The 22534-nt window shown below is 19.4% G+C and overlaps 1 protein-coding gene and 1 long non-coding RNA gene across 2 annotated transcripts in view; one reads left to right on the plus strand and one right to left on the minus strand.

Annotated features, from left to right (window-relative positions):
• Positions 1-386: 386 nt before the first annotated feature.
• Positions 387-22534, minus strand: part of LOC100863541 (uncharacterized) — a 28831-nt gene continuing 6683 nt past the window's right edge. Inside the window, exons 3-6 of the mRNA XM_086908490.1 lie at positions 5408-5466; positions 4961-5298; positions 4553-4861; positions 387-2011 (exon numbers count right to left, since the gene is read on the minus strand). Of these exons, the coding sequence (XP_086764616.1) occupies positions 2003-2011; positions 4553-4861; positions 4961-5298; positions 5408-5466 (715 nt within the window). The 3' untranslated portion in view covers positions 387-2002. The remainder of the gene's footprint in view (positions 2012-4552; positions 4862-4960; positions 5299-5407; positions 5467-22534) is intronic.
• On the plus strand, positions 7276-9099 carry LOC147657562 (uncharacterized). The gene is made up of 2 exons (XR_015292198.1): positions 7276-7745; positions 8676-9099. It is a non-coding gene; the product is annotated as an uncharacterized LOC147657562 (long non-coding RNA).

Below are 22534 nucleotides of genomic sequence, written 5' to 3' on the forward strand. Positions count from 1 at the left end.
TTCATGAATATGTAATAAAACTTAAGACAACAAATAAACATAAGATACATAAGATAACTAAGATAAAAGTATCCTATTATATAGAAATGAAATTATAGTTTACTTTAAAGGAAATGTAAATATTAAAATCAGAGTAAATTATGGAATGTTTTAAAATACTAGCACAACTCCAATATCAGAATATGAATTTTTTAAAAAATACATATTAATTTTATTTATAATTTTATTATAGTTAAATGATACATATTTATTAGTATATTGTATTTGTAATATATAGAAATAGTTTATTGATTGGAAATATTCAAAATTTTGTTTATAAATAAATGTATTGGAGTTATTAGGAAGTTATTTAAAATGTTATTTTCTAAGCATTGATAAACATTATATATCTGTACTACAACTTTATTATATTAATATATATAAAAAACATGAAATTACATAATGTCATATTTTAAGCAAAAGAAAATATTTTTATTATTTGAAAAAAGATTATGAAAGGAAGCTCAAAAATTTATGTACATATTCTATAAATGATATAGTTTAAAAAACTGATATATAAGATATATGTTTTTTTAAAATCACAGTTGATAATATTTCTTCTTTTTATTTGTTTAAACATTGAGCTTTTTGTCGAATAAATTAAATAAGATCAAAAAATGATATTTGATTTCTTTTTCATTTGCAAAACTACAATGTACAACATATAGCAATGTAGGAACATTTACCCATTATATCAGTATTAAAAATTGGTAAATGTAATTTTTTAGCATGATATTCTTCTTAACTGTAACAACAATGTGAAAAGTAACTTTTCTTTTTTTACTAAAACAAATGGTACGAAAAAGTAAAAATAATTTATAATTATTTGAAGCTTTTAATTTTGTGCACCATATGTAAAAAAAATAACTTTTATTAATAATTTTCAAATTATCTGTTCTTATATGTATCTTAATATATTATTATATTAAGTTATCCAAAAGTTCTTTTTATTACTTGCATGCAGTTTTCATGATTAAGATTTGAAAAATACACAGTTTTTATTATAATAGAATGTTCAGTTTTTTTTTTTGGTTTTCTAACACTTATTAAGTATTTTCTCTATTTTCATTTATAAAATTTATTAAATAATATTAGAAAATTATCAAATAACAAATTGATTATATTATACTTTTTATAAATACATTAAATGGAATACATAATAATCAGATGATTCTGTTTAAAAAAAATTGGTTTTGATGATGATATTAGGATCTACCTTAAATATTTTGCAAATGAGTTAAAATTATTTTGAAAAAATGGAATAATACAAATGACATGGAGATAATACCTGGATACTAGAATAGTTATTTTATATTTAAATTTACTTATATATTACTTATATATAAAATTTTATAAACAATGAAATATTGAATTATTATAAATATATTTCATTTCAATATTGTAGAAAGATAAAATCATAAAAAATCTATATGGTAAAAAGAAAAAAAAAACTTTTGAGACAACTTAATATATAATATTATTAACTTAATATTATTATTCATTTCATTTAAATTCAATTTTATCAAATTTTATCAATATTATTGAATTATTATTATAGTAAAAAGCGAATATTAATATATTATGAAATGATAATTTTTATTAATATTGACTACGATTTTTAATGTTGAAAATGTCTATATAAAAATATTATAGAACTAGTGAACGAAAGCAATTAAAGATAAAATAAGCGTCTTTCTTAAACTTGACTTTTCAGAATATTATTTTAAAGATTAAGAGAGCATATAGTGCAAGTTTGAGCGATACAATGACCGTGTAAACGTGATGGATGTGTCGAAGGAGTTGATGATGGTGGAGGTGGCGGTGGCGGTGGTGGAGGAGGTGGTGGTGGCATATATAACCATCCAGTACTAGTTGGCCAAACGGTACCTGGTGCAGAGGATACCGGAAGTAACGAATTCGTATTATTTCCGGCTGTTACATGCGACGTGGGTCCACCCTCTACTCACATTACCTAAAATATAAAAATAATATTAATATATAAAAATAAAAATAATTATAATACATATTTATAACAAATAAATATTTATTCAAAATTGTTAATAAATAAAATAAATTTATATATATATACATATATATTAAATATATATATACATAAAAACATTATATATATGTATTGTGTATATATATATGTATATATATATTTATTAAATATTATACATTTATATAATATTATATAATATGTATATATAATATATATAATATTTTTTTTATATAATATTGCTAAACATAATATTATTTTGAAATGTAAAATTATCATTTTAAAAATTATTTAGCTTTTTATTGTAAGCTTTCTTCAACAATATAATATAAAATTAATATAATATATATATTATATAATAAATGTATGTATGTAAATGTATACAAGAATAATAATGTAAGAATATTATACTTAATTTGAATATTTTATATATTTTGCTTATTTTTTATTTTTATATTTATATTATTTTTATCATATGAAAAAAATGTTAGAAGAAAAATTTGCAAAGATGATAATAGGAAAAATTTATAAGATCATTTTTTTTCGAGATTTCAAGTATTGAAATTTTTTTAAATGAGATTGCATATTTTCGTCATTATAATATGATATTATGAAATTACAATATGAATCCAATGCGACTTATAACATTATAACTTTCATATAATATTAAATACAAAAAATTCATAAAAATTAATTGATACAAATAGTGAAATTGAAAATGAAAAAAAATGTATTATTTTTTATTTATTTTTTTTATAATTTATTTATTTTATGAAGTTCAAAATAATATTATTAACATTTATTAACTATTAACACTTTTATGAACGATTCATGCATAATTCACTAACTATTTGAAAACTAAAATCATTTTTATTTTCAAAACATAAAAATTATAAAAATTAGAAGTTCTTTTAAACGGCATTTAATGCTGGATATTAGCTATATTTTTAACTAAAATATTATTATTAACAAATTCTTTTTTGTATAAATTGTAAAATAGATAAAATAAACATCAATCTTTTATCGACATGTTCTAGTTGCATTTGTAAAGCTAAGAAGATTAATTATTGCGCTTGCCGAAAAGTTTGTGTATCATATGAATTATCTATCGTATCCACTAATTTTCGTGGTCAAAAGCATATAAATTGTATTATTATATCTTTTGATTATTCTTTTTAATTATTTTTATATTTTATTGATTTTCATAAAAAAAACTTTTTTAGATTCATTCTTCTTTAGTCTTGAACAGAACGTTTCCTATTATCGATATAGATATAGATTTCAATCTTATGTGTCCCTATTTGCATTAATGTTTATTTTTAAAGCTTACAAAATCCATGAAATTTTTTGTTATTTTTAATATTAGTTCATTCATTAAAAGAAATAATAGATTTTTACAATGGAAGTTGCCAAAAATGGACTTACAAAGTTTATGCGGATATTCCTGAGTTTTTAACTATATTTGCGATTATAAATTATATTAAAATTATTTCGACTTATATTAAAAACTTTTGTTATATCCAACATTAAGTGCTACTTTTTGATCTTTTAAAATTTTATATCAAAATTTAATATTAATTAATGTTAATTCGAAGTAATTATTATGATAAATTTGATTATTTTATTGCTTTATTTTGATCTCTAATTTATTAATTTATAAATAAAGCAAATGCAGAAAGAAAAATATTACATTTTTTTATCTTATTTATCTTTATTTAGAATTTTTTTATTTAGAAAATATTAATATTATATACAAAAATGTTAATTGGATTATTTATTAAGTTTTCATTAGATCAAACGAGACGATGATAGCATATATCTTCATTTAATGTTATCTTAAATTGCTTGTAAATTAATATAATTAAATAAGTCTTACTTGTACATTTTTATTATGTATAAAAATGTAATTTTGTGGATATATTTTTGTTTGTTTGTCTTATAGAATCAATTTTTATAAATGAAATCGATTTTAAAAACTAAAACAAATATTAGTTTATAATTATTAAAATAAATATTTCTTAATTAATTATTTTTCAATATAAGTGTCTTAAAATGCATTTATTACGTAATCTATATTGTTACCAACATAATTCTTCAACATTGATTATCATTCATTCTGTTTCAGATGATAATCAAGAAATAAATAAGGTTATGTTTGCATTTTCTGATAAAAGTAATGCGTCTCGGTATACAAAGTTTGTTCAATAGATAATGTATTATTTTAAAATAGATCATTTTTTCAATATTTATCAGAATAAACCAAAATAACGAATCATGATATGAAATGATAGGAAACATTTGTTATTATGATGCATTGGCTAACAGAGTATGGTGCACAATGCAGCTTTAATATATAGCTTTTTTTTTGCAGACAATGACGAACTATATACATTAAAGATTTTTTGGAAATTTTATCTAAGGATTTTAAAAATATGTTCTTAAATATTAATGCATTAGATTTTTATATTATAGTTTTATCACACACGTATTTAAATATGTTATACTATAAAATACCTGTAAGATTTGACTGGCTTCGAAAGCTGTTCCAGGGAGTAGGATCACTGGACTACTAACGTGTCCACTTTCTACGCATATCATATTTGGAAATTCGTCATCTCCAAAATCTGGTATATCACGAGCTTTTTCTTGCCACGGATTCCAAACCACTGTGTCAGGAAAATTGTATTTTTGCACTCGCATTTTTCTACCAGATACAACATTGGTAATAATATGTTCTGGTTGTGTATTCTGATAAATTCTATCTGTCCATTCGCATACTGTTACTACATCGCGACCTTCTTGAAAAATTTGGTTATCTCTTGTCTATAAAAAAAAATTTTCTTTAGTAAATATTTATTAAAAGAAATTTATTTTTTATTTAAAAAATGTGCAATCAATTTGATATGATTATGATAATAATACCTTGTCAATAAATGTGCATCCATGAAGACCAGTAATCTGGCATCTTCTAACATCTGGCACTTTGAAGTATGTATGTAATAACAAATTAAAACTAAAAGTATGATCTTTACTAGGATTGTACACGCCAATATTGAAATGTAATTCTTTCTCCCGAAGAATTAATCTATATGTTAGTTTAAATGGATAATTCCACATAGAACGAGTGAATTCACTGTCCATAATAGAGAAAATTGCCTCGACATCCCCACTTGGTAAACGTTCAGGAGATTTTTCCACATTCCAACGAACGATTCTCGCGAAACCATGAGGCGGTCCAAATGTCCATGCTCCAAATTGTGCTGAATTAAATTGAAGGACATACATAATATTTTAACTTTTACATGTTTTTTTTTCATATTTACAAGTGATTATTTTAGTAAATTATTCCATTTCGTCTTATATACTTACGAAAAACAAAAGGAATGCCTCCTCTAATAGCTTTTTTTCCATCAAATACAGCTTGCTTACTGAAATATAAAAAAATTTTTTACTAATTAGATATTATATATAATAAAAGAGCAAATTATTTTTAAAAAATTATTAAAATTAAATATTTTGAAAATATTACAAAAGCACTATAAGAAATACTTTTGAATTTAAATGCATTAAGATTTTTTTATTATTTATTACAATATTTTAAAATAATAATAAAATTTTCGTTTTATAATATTGAACTACTTATTACAGATTATGATTTTGATTTAATAAAAATAAATTATATTTATAACATAATTTAAAACATAGATAATCTATATAAGTTATATCTAATTTATAATTATAGATAATTATTACTATAAATTTTATTTTAAAATAATTAAAAATTATAAACAAAAAATGTAATAGTATTTCATATTTAAAAATTGTATTAAAAAATTTGATAAATTTAAAATCGTATTATAATAGACGTATATAAACGTATATAAGCAAAAAATTTAATGTAAAAAAAAAAAAAAATATGAAAATTTCAAAATCTTTTAATTAATTCATTTTTCATAAAAAAATAAATTGAAATAACGAATATAATTTTTTCATTTAAGATTTTATTTTTGGAAAATTTTTAAATACAAGTGAAATTGGCTAATTCTCGATTATATATAAATGAATGATCAAAAGAAATAATACTACATGTGAAAATGAAAATGTAGAATAAATTTTTTTCATTTAAAAATTAATTTCTAAGAATATTTGAAAATTTATTGATTAGTTGACTATATATATATATATATTTTTTCAAAAACGAAGACTTAAGACTTATTTTATTAAATATTATTTTTTACTTATATTTTCATATAAGAATAATCTATAATCAATAGTTAATTCGTATTCAATTGAGAATTAGTTAATTTTATGTTTAATTGAAAACAGTCTCAAATAAAAAATTTTTATTCTTTCTTTTCAAATTATTTTTTATTTTTCATTTTTCATTTTTCATCATTCATTTTTTATCATTCATTTTTCATCTTCTTTTTTTCATTTACTTTCTGTCCAGTTATATTACAAATAAGTAATTGTAATAATATTACAAATTATTTGAGAAAATTGACTTTGAAAAATTGTTTATGTGAATAATATATTTGCATAAATTTGATTGATTATTTTTGAATTACGTAAAATTAATAATGTATTGAATGTTACATGAAATTAATTAATGTATATATTGAATATGTTGAAAGTCTTATCAAAATGAAAAAAAATTAATTATTTTCAAATATCAAAAACAGAAATGCTTGCAATGTTAATGAATGAATGAATGAATGAATGAATGAATGAATGAATGAATTGAATATTAAAAGTAAATTGATTTAAAAGTCACAAATTTATATCCAATAACAAGAGGGAAAGATAATGATTTTTATAATTAAGAAAATAATACATTCATACAGTAATTAAAATTTACTTAAAATATATTATTACTACTGATTTTTCTAATTTATATTATTATACTATTAAGAATAAAATTTTAATTCCATTACATTATTTATTATTGCGATATAAGAAAAAAAAAATGTTATTATATTTCTCCCAATATAATAATGTTATTTAGTATTCTGGATGCGTAAATCATGAACGTTGAAAGTAATTTTATCTGTTTATACGATTTCCCGAAGTGGACAGAATATACAAAGAGAAGGATGAAAGATGCGTGCGCAAAACAGAGAAAGAGATAGGACTGATATGAGAAAAGAGAAGGATGGAGTAGCGAGCCAGAAAAGTGAGAAGGAGAAGGGGGTAGAAGGAACGATGTACCACCACGAAGTACGACGCGGCGCGGCGGTAGGAACGCGGCTGACGCCAAGCAAAAACGATCGGCGCTGTCTGCCGTGCTTTTTGCAGGCATCACAGTTTCAACCTCTCCTCCTCGTCGTTTCTAGCTGCTGTTACCCTCCATTGCTACTGCTACTCTCCTCTGTTCTGCTCTGCTCTGCTGCTTGTGAGTGGCGCGCAATTTCTGACGCAGTTAACCCTGATATTCTTTATCGAATATCCTTTTGCCTGATTAAATCGAATCAATTTTGAAAACAAAAGAAACTTTTGAGATCTCAAAACTTTGACACTTTTTGTAAAAAGTGAAATCGCAGCTGTTCTGCATGAAAAGAATAAGAAGATTAACGTGTGTACTATTGAATTGAATATGTGAAATATATATATATATATTGCAATTAAAAAAATTATGGAGAAAACAATATATTTTGAACTAGGAAAATTACATATACATATATGTGATTTATATGTTTTGGACTGAATGGTTTGTATAAAATGTTACAAGCTATATTTTCTTGAAAATTATTATGGATATTACAATAAAATTTATCTTGATATAATAATAATTTAATACTTTACTAACTTATTTAAATTTTTTTAATATAAAAGTTATTTCATGGAATGAAAATCATGAATAAATGAAACATCATTTATCTTTTTTTCAAATATAGAAGAAAGACACTTTTTTTTCGTTTTTTTTTGTTTTTAGTCGGAATTAATATGTGACTTATTATATTTTACAATAATTTTAAAAATAAATATAATTTATTTCTAATATTTTTTTTGAACAAATAAGTAATTTATATTTCTAGAATTTTAATTTTATTTTAATAAAATATTGTTTGTATATTTTTAAATATTTACTTTTTCAATCTATGTTTTCATAAATTTGCTGGAAATGGCATATCTTCTAGAAATTTATTGAAAATATTTTTCATTTTTTTATTATAAAAATCAATGATATTATTATTATATCAATGATTTCATATTTGACAACTCATAATAAATAGATATATAGATGTTAGTAAAAGTTTTCAGAAGATAAATATACAAATATTAATTTGATTACAATATATAAATATTAAATTGTAATTTAATGTTTATTAAATTATTATTAATTATATTTATCAAATAATTATTAAGTTTTATAATAATATTGTGTTCGTGAAACTCGAATTCGAAATTTGTGTTTTCGAAAAAATCCGAAAATTTCAAAGAATATTTAATTTTTTCTTTTTTCTTTTTATTTTTTTTAAAGAATATTATTTATCAGGAATCTAACTAAAATCTTAATAAATTTTGATTTAATAGTAAACTCTCCAATAGTGTTTCTTGAATATATTAACATTCAATATATACATATTAACATTATTTCTTTCAAAATAATAATAATAATTTTTTGATTTATTCACAGTTTCAAGATGATACATATTTAGAAGAAGATTTATGTATTTAATTTTTGAAAACAAAAGAAGTTTGTATGGATTCATTAGATAAGTAGAATAACTAATATTATATCAGCCACGAGAATATTTTTTTAAAGTACTATATTAAATATTTTATAATTTGATAATTATAAAGGAAAAAATACGATAATTATTTTTGAAATATAAATGGATATGAAAATGTCGATACATAAAAATTTTATGACTTTTTTCAAAAAAATTCAGAATTGTAAAAATTTATGCTTTAAAATTAAATATTAAAATAATTACATAAAAATATATATTATAGAGATAATATATTTAAGTTTAAATATAATTATATATATAATTTCTCTTATTTTTTCGATATGATTTTCTGATTATATATTTAATAAAACTTTGTCATGAAATTGATTTATAATCTTATATTCCATTTCTTTACTTTTTTTATTTTTAAATTCTATGAAGTATGAACACATGTTCATTTTACATCTTAGTGTCAACATTTCTTTGCAATTAAAAAACTTTTCCTAGAATTCAATTTATGAAAAAACTTTGATATTGATTCCAAAAATCATAGACTTAACTAAATAACAAAAGATATAATAAATGTTCCTTTTTGAAACTTAAATAGGAATATTCTAAATGAAATCAAAACTGTCTTACATTCTTCATATACATCTACTATATTTACATATATATTTATACATCTACTATAAAATATATCAACAAGAAAAAAATTATCCAAAACATATGATAAAGTAAACAAAACGAAAACTAAAAGAAAAATAATAATTCTTCTTTTCACAAAATAAGAAATAAATATATAGTATATAATGCTTTAACAGCAATTTTCATTTTATGATATAGAAGTCAAAAAACAACACCCGTTGTATATCGAAGATACTTGTTCGAAGCTCTGACGAAGCTGCTAGTTTTTGCGTTTCCCCGTTTTCAATGGTTAGAAGCAGCAACAGCAGCGATAGTAGAGCAAAGGCAGCAGCAATAGCAGTGCTAAGAGAAGCTGCGGGATTGGTAACGCTCTCTCCTCCCGAACCTCGCCTTCCCAATGCTTCCTGGCTTGGTGGAACTTTGTTTAACTAAGGCTAGCAAGAAGTAAACCTATTTATACTAGGTCGGACACGTTTACGCCAATGTGCCTGTACCATGACCACTTCTACTCTCTCTCTCTCTCTCTCTCTCTCTCTCTCTCTCTCTCTCTCTCTCTCTCTCTCTCTCTCTCTCTCGAGTTGCCCTTACCCTGGAACGATCGTGTGAAACTCTAAGTACAGTCCTGAAAGCTGCTGATAAACGAGAATATTCTTAACAAAAAATTCTACTGCTAACGCAACTTTCCATCGTCATTATGCTAATAAAATTGACCACAAATCCGAAAAAATAATGTTTTGGATGATTTTGTAATTTTATACAATATAAAAGGACTATTAGACTATTAGATTATATTATTATAACAAATATTTATTAAATAATTTTTTTTTTGAAATAGGATTAATATTAATTATTAATATAATATAATATATATAATTATTATTATAGTTATATATTAATATATAAGATATATAAGATTTTTTGAAAAATGGAATTAGCAATAGGAAATGATATTAGAAATAGATCAAAGTAGTTAATATGAATATTTAACAACAGTTTAATGAAATTTGAGTTTTAATAAGTAAAAGATATCTTAATTTTAATAAATTATATATAATTAATTCAAAATATTATTAAAATACAATAATTCGATCTTTTTTTTTTTAGTATATACTTAAATAATTTTTTTGAATAATGTTAATTGAAAAATATTATATCATATGTCATACATTTCTATAATTATATTTTTATAATTCTGTACAAATTAAGTAAATAATTTTAACTAATTTTAATTTAAACTTTATTCGTAGAAATTTTTTGGATAAGTATTAATGTGATATTTGAATTATAAAAATATTAATCAGAATTTATTAAAATAATTAAAAATAAAATCTTTCAAAATCTCATTATCGATGATCTTTAAATATTATAAATTAAAATTTTTAAAGATTAATTTATATCTCTGTTGTTTTTTTTTTACTTGAATTTAATAATTAAACATAAAGAAATGATTTACATATATTAAAGACATTTAATATTTTTGTTCTATTTTAATTGTCCAAATTTCAATATATCTCAAATCAATGTAAATAAATACATATAAAAATTTTGATGAGTTTCATTATAAGTAAATAGATTAAATTATTCTACAAAAATAATTTATTTAGTCAATTAATATAATAATCATCATTATTTTTTAAATTCTTTCTATTGTTCTGATAACAATTAAACTTCTTTATCATAAAAATTATTTTATTTTTTAAAGTATGCAATTTCAAAACTTGCAAGAACTATAATTTTTCCCTTTTTTTATTATGACACAAAATAATTAATAAAATATTGTTAATAATTGAAATAATTGAGAAAAGCAATATAAAAACGTCTTAATTCAAAAAAATTCAATATTTTTTATAATAATGGAATTTTATAAAAATGAATTTAACTATTATAACAATAAGAAAAAATCATATATATATTTAATATATAAAATATCTGATAGTTGATAGTACAAGCAAACAGAAGATGATATTAATTTAGAATATCACGTAGAATATTAATATAAAACATTTCACTCTATATTCATTATATATTTCGTTTCTTTTATTTTTATATTATTTTTGAATCATTAAAGAAATTTATCTAAAATAATATAAAATTTTGATTACTATATTTTGATTATTATACACTATAATAGATGCAAAAATTTTGATAGTTTTTATTATAGAATGTCTAGTAATTGATACAAATTACTAGATTGTTTAGTATAATCAGACAGATGATTATACATGTAAAAATGAATTGAAAAAAAATAAAGAAAAAGAACAAAGTATTTTCATTTAAAACTTCATTTTTACGTAGATTGTGTTTGAAATTTTAGGTACAAGTGAAATTAATTTCCAATTGAACGAATTATCGAATATTATTCTTGTATATAAATAAGAAAAAAATATTAATTAAACTTATTTTTTTGAAAATTAGCTTTCGAAAAAATCATTCATTATTTGATAAAGAAGAAACTATAATGAGATGTTTTATCACTTTGCATGGAGTAAAAGTTTATCGATAATTACTATGTTATAATTTCATAAAAAGTATCTTCTATATATTATACTAATAATTTATCAGTATTATGCAAGTTGTGATAAAAATAAAATCATATTATTTAAATTTATTATTTAAAAATTCTTTATATAACATAAACATATTTTCAAAACTCAATAATTAGTAAGAAATGTAATAATTTGAAAAATTTGTAATAAAATTAAAACAAATATGGTTATATTTTCAATAAAATTAATATCTTATTTAATAATGCATGTGTACATTTTATTTTGACGATTTCATTATCTAATGAATAATTATATTAAATTATATTGCAAAATAAATGTTGATAATAGTTCAATAAATAGAATGAATGAAGTTAAACATAGTAGTTAAGAGGTAATTTTTGTTTATTCTTATTATCGATGCTTAATATTGATTTGAAATATGATTATTTTGAACAATTTTAAATATATTTTGAATTTCTTTATTTAATGTTTGATTCGATAAAGAAACATTTTCTTGAATTTAATACTTCATTATTTACATTTATTCGATAAAAATTCTTAATAAATCATTATTTCATAATAAATATATTTTCGAAAAAACAACAAAATATTTATATAAAGATATCTTTAAATAAAAGTGTAAAAATATCTTGTTAACAAGTTGTATATAAATTTATAACATCAGAGATTAAATGATCTGAAATTCAAAGTTCTTACATCAGTATAGCAACGTAAATTAATTAACAAGACAGTTCACTGTTATATTATATAATCTATAAACATAACTATTGTATTTTTGTGTATAACTGTGTATTTCAGTGTATAACTGTTGTATTTTTCATTATTTTTAAATTATATAATAAATAAATATTTGAAGAATTTATTAAATGATCAATGCTAAGAAGAAATCAAAAATAACATACGTATGCAAAATATCATTGAAAATATCATTGAAAATATCACTGATTTCTAATATTCGTATTTGTCTGCAAATATTTTATTTTATCTCATAACATAATACTAATTACTGATATCATATCTGCAAATATACAAATTGCGGAAAAATTTATATTTTTCGAATAAATTTTGATGGTTTTTATAAATTGAATATTGAAAACACACACATATATATATATATAAGATTTTCTATTTGAAATCACAATTAGAGTCAATTTCTAATTATTTATTTGATATATATTTATATACAATTTTTATGATATCCATAAATAAAAATTAAGAAATTATTAATATTTTTTAAAATATGTATATAAAATATACGTATAAATAATGACATACTTTATTAGTAGATATAGTATGCAAACTATTACTGTATTTTATTATCGATTTATTTGTAGAAAATTGTTTATAAATTTGAAATGAGAAAATAGTAAGTTGATATAAATATAATACATAGAAAGTGTTAAAATTTCTTTAAAGATTTACAAGAGTAAATCGTAACACATGTCATTATTGATTATTGAATTGTTAATAAATTAACATTTAATTTATTAACAATTTAAAATTCTTATATCAGTATAGCAACATAAATTAATTAACAAGATAGTTAAATATTAATTTATTTAATTTATTAATTTATTAATTTAATTTATTAACAATGCAATAATCACTATAAATGATATGTGTTAGATACATATAATGTTTTTGTCTGATTTTCAGCATCTTCATGTCATTATTTGATTTTCTCATTAAGCTTTAATTTATGTATTTATAAATTTTACAATAATAATTAAATAACATATTATATGAATAATATACATAGAAATAGATAGAAAATTATAATTTTAAAGAATATAAATTATAATAAAAATATATTAAAAATTTTATCAATATTCAATCTTTTTATTTAATATTAATTATTTTTAAAATTATTTGTATATATATATATATATATAATAATAATAAATTAATTTAGATGATATTATTAATAAAAAATATTTGATAGAATTAATTATTATATTAAATTAAATATTAAAATTCAAAATCTATTTATAATATTTTATTTTATTATAGATTTATATACTATACTATTATTATATGTAAGTAATTATAATGTTTTTTGCGAATTACAAATACTTTATAATCATACTTGGAAATAACTGTTAATCAAATTAGAAAAAATTAATTAATAGAAATCTTTTAACACATATATTTACTATGAATCACTTGTTTCTTCGAGCAATAAATTATCTAAAACTATCGAACGATCTGCATTATTTATTTTTATCTTCTAATATAAATAAAACATAAATATTTATGTCAAAATCAATGTATGAAATAAGTATATTTATATGCAACATTTTAAATCATTTGTTATCCATATGTATTGCATATGCAAAATGACTTATTATATTTAATATTAATAACATGATCTAAATTGTAAATATTTCTTTATATTGAAATATATAAAACTTTTTTAAACAAATATTTTATAATTCTTTAAATAAAAATTAAATTTTTTTTATAAAACTTTTAGATATTCTTTGCTTCCTTTTATTTCTTTTTCTTTAAAAATTATAAATAATTATGTCAACATCTGCATATAATAGAAACATATTTTTGATTATCTAGAATATAATTTATTATATTATTATATTATTACATTTTATTTAGTTGTAATCAAATATTAAAATTGATTTGAAAATAAGATGTATGTCAAAAACAATTTAAACTATTTCTATATATATATATATTATTATTATTATTTTTAAGTTTCTGTTTACAATTAAATATTATCTTTTTTGAAATTACATATATAACATATGTATATAATTATAATATACATAAACAGATTTTTTCTTTGTTTGCATTTAAAAATTTATTATTTTTACAATTTTAATTTTAAATATAAGAGTTTAATTAGATAGAAGTCATTTTTAATATGAGGAATAGAAACATTTAGTACCTAGATAATACATAATAAATAAATATACTTGTAACATTGAAAATTTTAAAATATTTTGTAATTTAAATCTGGCAGATTTGAAAAAAATTATATAGAAAAATTAAAAGAGATTTATGAGAATAATATCTATGGATAAATATTACTCATAATGAATTAGAATAATTTTTCTGATTTTTAGAACAAAAAATATAATATACATAATACAATATTGCAAAATTATATAAAATTATCATAGAAGAATTTCTTAACTTTATATGGAATTCTTATCTTTATATGGAAATTATATAAAATTATCATTTTGTTTATTGTTATTTCAGATTTATCAGCAAAAAGATTTTTAAAATGTATTTAAGAAATTATATATGATGCCAGAAGAAAAATGAAATAGGCAAAAGAGAGCAAGAAGTATTAAATAACATTGTTGCAAACATAATCGATAAATTTATAAAAAGAAAATCGAGAAGATTTATTTATTTTACAAACCTATCTTTTTTTATAAATTTTACATATACAGAATATTATTATAATATTCTTTGAAATATAAGGGCTAAAATGCAAAAAATTATATAAAAATATATAAAAATACCGATTAAAACTTATTTATTAAATTATAAGCAAGATACTCATGATTCTTGATTAGAAGGAAATTTTCATCGATGAAAAGAAAGTCTTATTTTCCTGCTTCATTCGAATTTAAATAACTTAATAAATAAGCTTCAATTCAATATTTTATATTAATTCTTTTGCTTGGTTCTAAGAGAATCAATTCTCTAAAGATAACAATTTTCCATGATATATTAACACTATGTGTATATCTATTACATATCTTATTTCAAATTGTACGTTTTATGTTATTATTATATTTAAAAAAAGAGATAAAATTAATTGAATCCTATATTTTATACGTTCTTTTTCTTTTAAAAGGAATTTTATTCATTTCATTAAATATAATTAATAGTCGATATACATATGTATATAATTATTAAAGAATATATAAATGGATATAAAATGTATCGTAATCTTAAATGTGATTATAAGTATAAAACTAATTTGATTATAAAAATTGCAATTAAAATTGACATTTATACATTTATTCATTCTAAATTAATTTTTATAATGAAATATTGAATAGAATTTTTGAATTGAATAATTTAAATTATTAAATTATTAAAGTGCTTTAAATGAATAATTAATGAATTAAAGTGAGGGAGTGATTTAATTCACGCGCATGTAGGCAATAGAGAGGAAGAGAGAAAGAATAGTACAAGCAAATGATATGTCGGTTTTCTTTGGATTACACGCAACTGCACAAGTTAGGCTAAATGGACGAGTAGGCTGTGAATGAGCAAATTCTTCAAGAATTCTTCAAGAATGATACTATTATTTCTTGTTGTCTTTTTCGATATTGGAATTTAAAATTTTTTTTAAACATTTTATTTTTTATTCTAACTAATTAAATATCTTCAATCATATTTATTCAATGAAAATTTATATCACATTTATATCACATTTATAATTGATAAGAAGTAAATATAATTTTAAATTTACAAAAAATAATTTTCATTGATTTTGTGCTGCTTTTAACCTTGTGTTTTTCGCGTCATACAGAATAAATAATACAATTGCCTAGAAATGACGAAGAAATATAATTTGTTTCATTACAATATAGCGTATATACACAATATATATAGTATATATAATATATATAGTACATTATATATTGTGATTTTGTTTTTTAGAAAACAACCAAATAAAAGTAAATAAATTTAATAAATAAAAATAATAACCGAAGAATTATTGAACATAAATATTTAAAATTATTTAAAATTAAAAAAATTTTTAAATTTTATTTTTTCTTTTTGACTTATTTTGCAAGCAATAGGATACTCTGTATTTAATGAAGCAAATTATATAAATGATATATGAAATACATTAAAGATAATCGAGTGAATTGATTAATCTTTACAGAATAAATTAAAGTATAGAAAATATATTTTAAAAACGATTAAAAAACATGTATACAAGATATTATATTTATAAAAGTCAATTTTAAAAGCCAAAACGAATATCAATGTTGCATAAAAATGTCAATTGAGATCTATTTATTAAGTTATAAGCAATTTAAATTCGTATTAGAAGAAATAAGAAAAGAATAGAGTATGACAGTAGTATAACTGAGATAGAATGGTCTTATTCTACTTCTATCTTGTTTGTTGTTGTGTAAAGCAAACTTTAATTAGTTTATAAATAGATTTCTATGCAAAATTAATTTTTATGAATATAACTAAAGAAATTTTTTAGTTTAAATAAATCTTTTTCATTTCTTAAATATCATGATATTTACATATCATATATTTTGTGTCTTTTTACATGTCAAATGCATTCTAAATTTTTCTATATATTCAAAAATAAATATTCACGTAAGTTTCAACTGACTGTGTATCAATTTTAACATTTGTTTTGGCTTTTAAAATCGATTTTTCAAATATATCATAATTATATTAATACTTTGTATATACATGTAGTTTTTATTGTTATTTATAATTAATATTAGTAGAGATTAGTTTGCGAGTAAATTACTTCTTACACTTAATTTCAATTTTTCACACTAAATAAAAAACGTACTGAAATATTTCCTTGTAATTTCTATTTATTTCAATCTTTCTTTGAACTAATAATGGCAATATTAAAAAATGTTTTAACACTTCAAATTAATTTTTTTTTAAAATAACAATGGATTTAATTCTATCAAAATTTGTAGAAATGGTATAGAAAATAATTGTTCATTAATGACTAATGCTAGAAAAAATTTCACCTTCATATTCAATTTTTTATCAACACGTTATTATCGAATTATCGATCACATATACCATGAAAGTAATTATAAAACATTACAAATAATTTTTTAAGATTACAAATAATGTACAATATACCCAATGTCATTTTTAATTATTTAGTATACATTTTTTTTTTAAATGTACAATTAAAAAATATCATTAAGCATCATTTACAATGTATCAAAGATGGTGAAAATTTGAGGTCAAGTGTAATAAACTGATTTATTATGCAAGCAACCGACTTGTATGTATAGAATATAAAAAACCTAATATCTAGACGTGCTCCAGCTGCATGAAGAAAAATGGCGCATATGAAGAAATATAATATACATATGCAAATAAGTTTTTTATTATAATATACTTTGTTTAATATAAATATTATGTTTTTTTAATAATAAATAAATACATATTTATGTTGTAAAATATAGAATGCTATAATGTTATATTTTTTAACAATATTAGATGTTACAATATTTGAATAAATTTGCATACATCAATTTATTTGTTTTAATAAAGAAAAAAATATTATTAAACGTTATATTTTACAAATATTCTTTATAAAATAAGCATATCTTCTAACAATTTATAAAAGATGTAATGTATTATATATTGTAAAAATTAAAGATGTATGTAAAAAATAATACTTTGGATAACCATTTATTTATTTAAAGAATGTTATAAAAACATTATTTAAATTAGATATATAAATACATAAATATTTGTTAAAGTTTCAAATAATTGACTTTCTAACGTTCTAAATAAAAATAATAAAGAAATAGAAACTATTAATGAAACTACTTTTTATCAGATATAATATTATTGCACATTTCTATCATAAGATTTAATTAAAAATGATTACAGTTTGCTTTCAGTTTATTATAATAGCATATATTAATCATTGCACTTTTCTTCAATAAATATTTCAAATTTCTTTTATAAAAATTTTCAAAATAAAATATTTAAAAATAAAAATTTATAGAAAGATGAAGTAATGAAAGTTAACATGCAAATAATAACACAAAATAAAATATAATGCAAAATTTTATAAGGTACTTTATTTTATGTTATTTTTTTGAACTTATGAAATTACTTACATATGAGTAAATGAAAATATTCTTGTGAAATTAATGGAATTTTCTGATTTAAGTGAAATACTTTAATCTGACTGAGACAATTTACTCGAATTTTACTTCACCCGGTATAATACCACGTTGGGTTATAAGCTTGGTTGTAGACTAATGATCTCGAGGTCTGCGGTTTTTGCCGACATTCTACAACATTCCCATTCGACTGGATTCTGCTCCGGAGGCTCCATGATATTATTTTCTGTCTACATAGCATTGTGAAGCTCACATTACTCAAGTTTCAAAATTTAAGCTATATATAAAATCATCATTCAATATTCTTTCGATTTTTGTGCTTAACGTCTTTGATTTAAAGTTATTTATCTTATCTCGTATTACATTGTATGCACTTATCATAAAGAAAATATATCAATTTCAAGTGCATGGATTATAAAACTTCGAAACTTTATAATTATAAAATCAATGCAAATAAAATATATTATAGTTATACAATTTTTCATTTATTAATCACGTTATAAAGAAAATTTGTAAAATTTTTTAATATATTTTTCAAATATATTTGAAATGTTTAAATTTAATAGAAATGATTAATTTATATAGGAGATTCTTTAATTATAATATTGTTCATAGAGATTATATAAAATGATCTATATTATAAGTGATGAATATATAAAAATTGTATAATTTATATTATGCAATTGTTTTATATATAAATTTTATAAATTATATATTATATATTAAGATTGGTCCTTGCTTTTTCATCATTATTTGACTTTCATAATTTCTTTTTCAAAATAGTATAAAAGAAAAAGTAATATTTTAAGCAATTAAAAAGAGAAGCAATCTGAAATGTTATCAGATATTAAAAATAATTTTTAAAGAAGTAAATATTTACTTATCAATAATTAATATGAATAGTTATAAATTACATTCATAATAGTTTTATCTCAGAAAATTGTTTATTTTTTATTCTCTGTTATTTATCACTTTTCAATTTTGAATTATGAAAATAATTTGTTTTGTTATCTTAATATTTAAAATTTCTAATCAAATCTCTGTTTCACTCTTGAAAAGAAACGCATGAAAATTAATTAAATTAATTATATGTTTAAGGATTTGTAAGGCTATAAAATTTAAGTTTAAAAAGATTAAAATTGGTCATATACTTTTTGATTGAAATCTATAAAATTATTTCTAATTATGTGTGCTATTATATATATGTTTTATAAAAATATAATTCAATAATAATATTCTTTTTACGTGAAAATATTTTCAATATTACGCAACAATTTAATATTAAATAATAAAATAATAAATAATAGCAAAATTATTGAATTGTTCTGATTATATTGCAAGTGAATATTTTATAACATGAAAATTACAATTTCTGAAATAAAAAATTATTATTTGAAATATAAGTTGAAACAATACTTTTAACTTATATATATTTCTAGAATATTTAAAAAAAAGAAACAATTATTGACAATATAATACAAACAATAATTCATTTATTGAAATATAAAATGAGATGACTTCTATTTGTTAAAATTAACTTATCTAAACTTATCTTAATTTCGTCATTATGATATATTGCCACATAATATCAGGCCAAAAATACAATATGCAATATGAACAATAAAGTTTCAAAACAACTCATTTAAAAATTTCCCTTCATAAATTTATTATCATTATTAAATCATCTTCATAATCTTCATTAATTGAATATAAAGACTATATCGTATTCAGTACATAATTTGTAATTTTTTTTCAATATTCGATCATTAATTTGAAAGTTGAAATGCGTTTCTTTTAAAATTAAAAAAAAACTCTCTTTTATGAAAAAGAAATGAAAAGAAAAAATTGAAGAAGATAAATAGATGAATATGAAGTATCGCGATTATGATCAATCACGTCATGATTAATTTTAAAATTAGGAATTTTTTTTATATAAAGAGCTTAATATAAAAGAAGGAGGATACTATTATTTCATATAAAATTCAAAATGAAATTCAATTGAACATTTGATTTGCTTACGAAGTTTAGAATTAAAAAATTCGAGGATAACATTATCATTAACATTTCTATTAAAATGAAAAATAAAATAAATTCTTTTGTTGTTCAATAAAACAAATTAATATTTGTTTTTTTTTTTAGATCTGACTTTGATATTTTCGCTCTTTTTTTTTTCTTTTTGATAGACCAAATTCCATATTTCCCTTCCATTTCATTTTGTTTTGAGATCATAAAAAAATATATCAGTTTTCCTATTTTAATTATTTTAATTAATAATTATAAAGAAAGAAAATTTGAAAAGCTCGTATCTCTAATATTTTATAATATATCTCAAGAGAATTGCAATTTAAATTTTTTCGCTTAATACAGATTTCAAATACTTTAGAAATTAATTCATGAAATTAAACAATACAAGAGAATATATATAATCTTATACAATAATGGAATTTTAAAACAAATATTCTGAAAATTTTATCATCAAATCTTATGTAACTATCTTTTTAGTAATATTAGATAATTACAATAGTTTTCAATCTTCTTATAAATGTGTATTACAAATGCATAAATTCAAAGATTTATTGATAAAAATATTATTGAAAAAAATTATCATATATGTACAGATTCTTTATTAAATTTGATTCTATCAATAAAAAAGTGATATCTTATAAGAAAAAAAAATTAAAAATAATTTTAAAATAATAATCGATTGATGGAAAATCTTATGTATAATAAAATTGTTAGTTTAAATTATCTTAAATAATACGTATTTAATGTTAATAATATAGAAATTAGTAAATAATAATTTGAAGTATTGTGAATAATAATGAATGGAGAAAATAAGTCAAAATGTAAAAACTTTTAAATTATTCTTAAAAATATCACAAATATTCTATTCAACAAAATAATAATTATAATTTTTATCAAATATTTTATTAATGAATAATCTTAAATATTACAATTAATAGAGTTTTCGAAAAATAACAAAATAAAATTTTTTAAAGATAGTTTGTTTTTTAAGACATAAAATATTATGGTATGAATATAAATATATTGTTTCATCGATTTAATATAAAGTAATTGCAAAAAAAAAAATTCAATTTCTATTTATTTTTAAATAAAGAACAAAAAGAGAAACAATAATTGGACATAATTTAGATTAATTTGGATTAATAATTTCAATGACATTTATAAAAATAGTCATGCATGGCCGTGAAAATATCATAAAATATTAAGTATTTAAAAAATAATGTTTATTTTTTTATGATGAATATTCGTCATAATATATATATTTATATATATTCCAGTTTCTATCAGCTAAACTTTGTTTCAACTATTATTTTGTTTTTGTATTGTATTCTCTTTCACAAAAAAAGTTAAATTATTATTTATTTTATACTAAATTGATTTTAATATTTTCACATTTATATTTATATTTATTATAACATTCCAAAAATTATATTAAATATTGTTATATTTACTCGACAATTTTTTGCCAGAAATAATATGAAACAATGTTTATAATTATTGAAAATTTTATTCTAATTAAAGTAGTAATAATTTGGTATAATTATATAGAATGTAATATGTGTATTCAAAATTAAAAATTAAATTCTTAATTTCTTAATTTTCTTTTATGTTTGTATGCGTATATTTATGTTTCCTAAGTTTTATTATTTAAATATCACCATTTCACATTAGAAATTTTTATTTACTATTTACTATTTAGAAATGTGAATTTATTGAGTACTCGGCATGGAATAATAAACTGCAAATAACCATGAATATCTCAGTTATTAGACATTAATAAATTTTCAATGATAGAAAAATATGGAA

Source organism: Apis florea, unplaced genomic scaffold (assembly GCF_048593485.1).
Source record: "Apis florea isolate Af1SG1 unplaced genomic scaffold, ASM4859348v1 contig_3078_pilon, whole genome shotgun sequence".
Classification (NCBI taxonomy): Eukaryota; Metazoa; Arthropoda; class Insecta; order Hymenoptera; family Apidae; genus Apis; species Apis florea.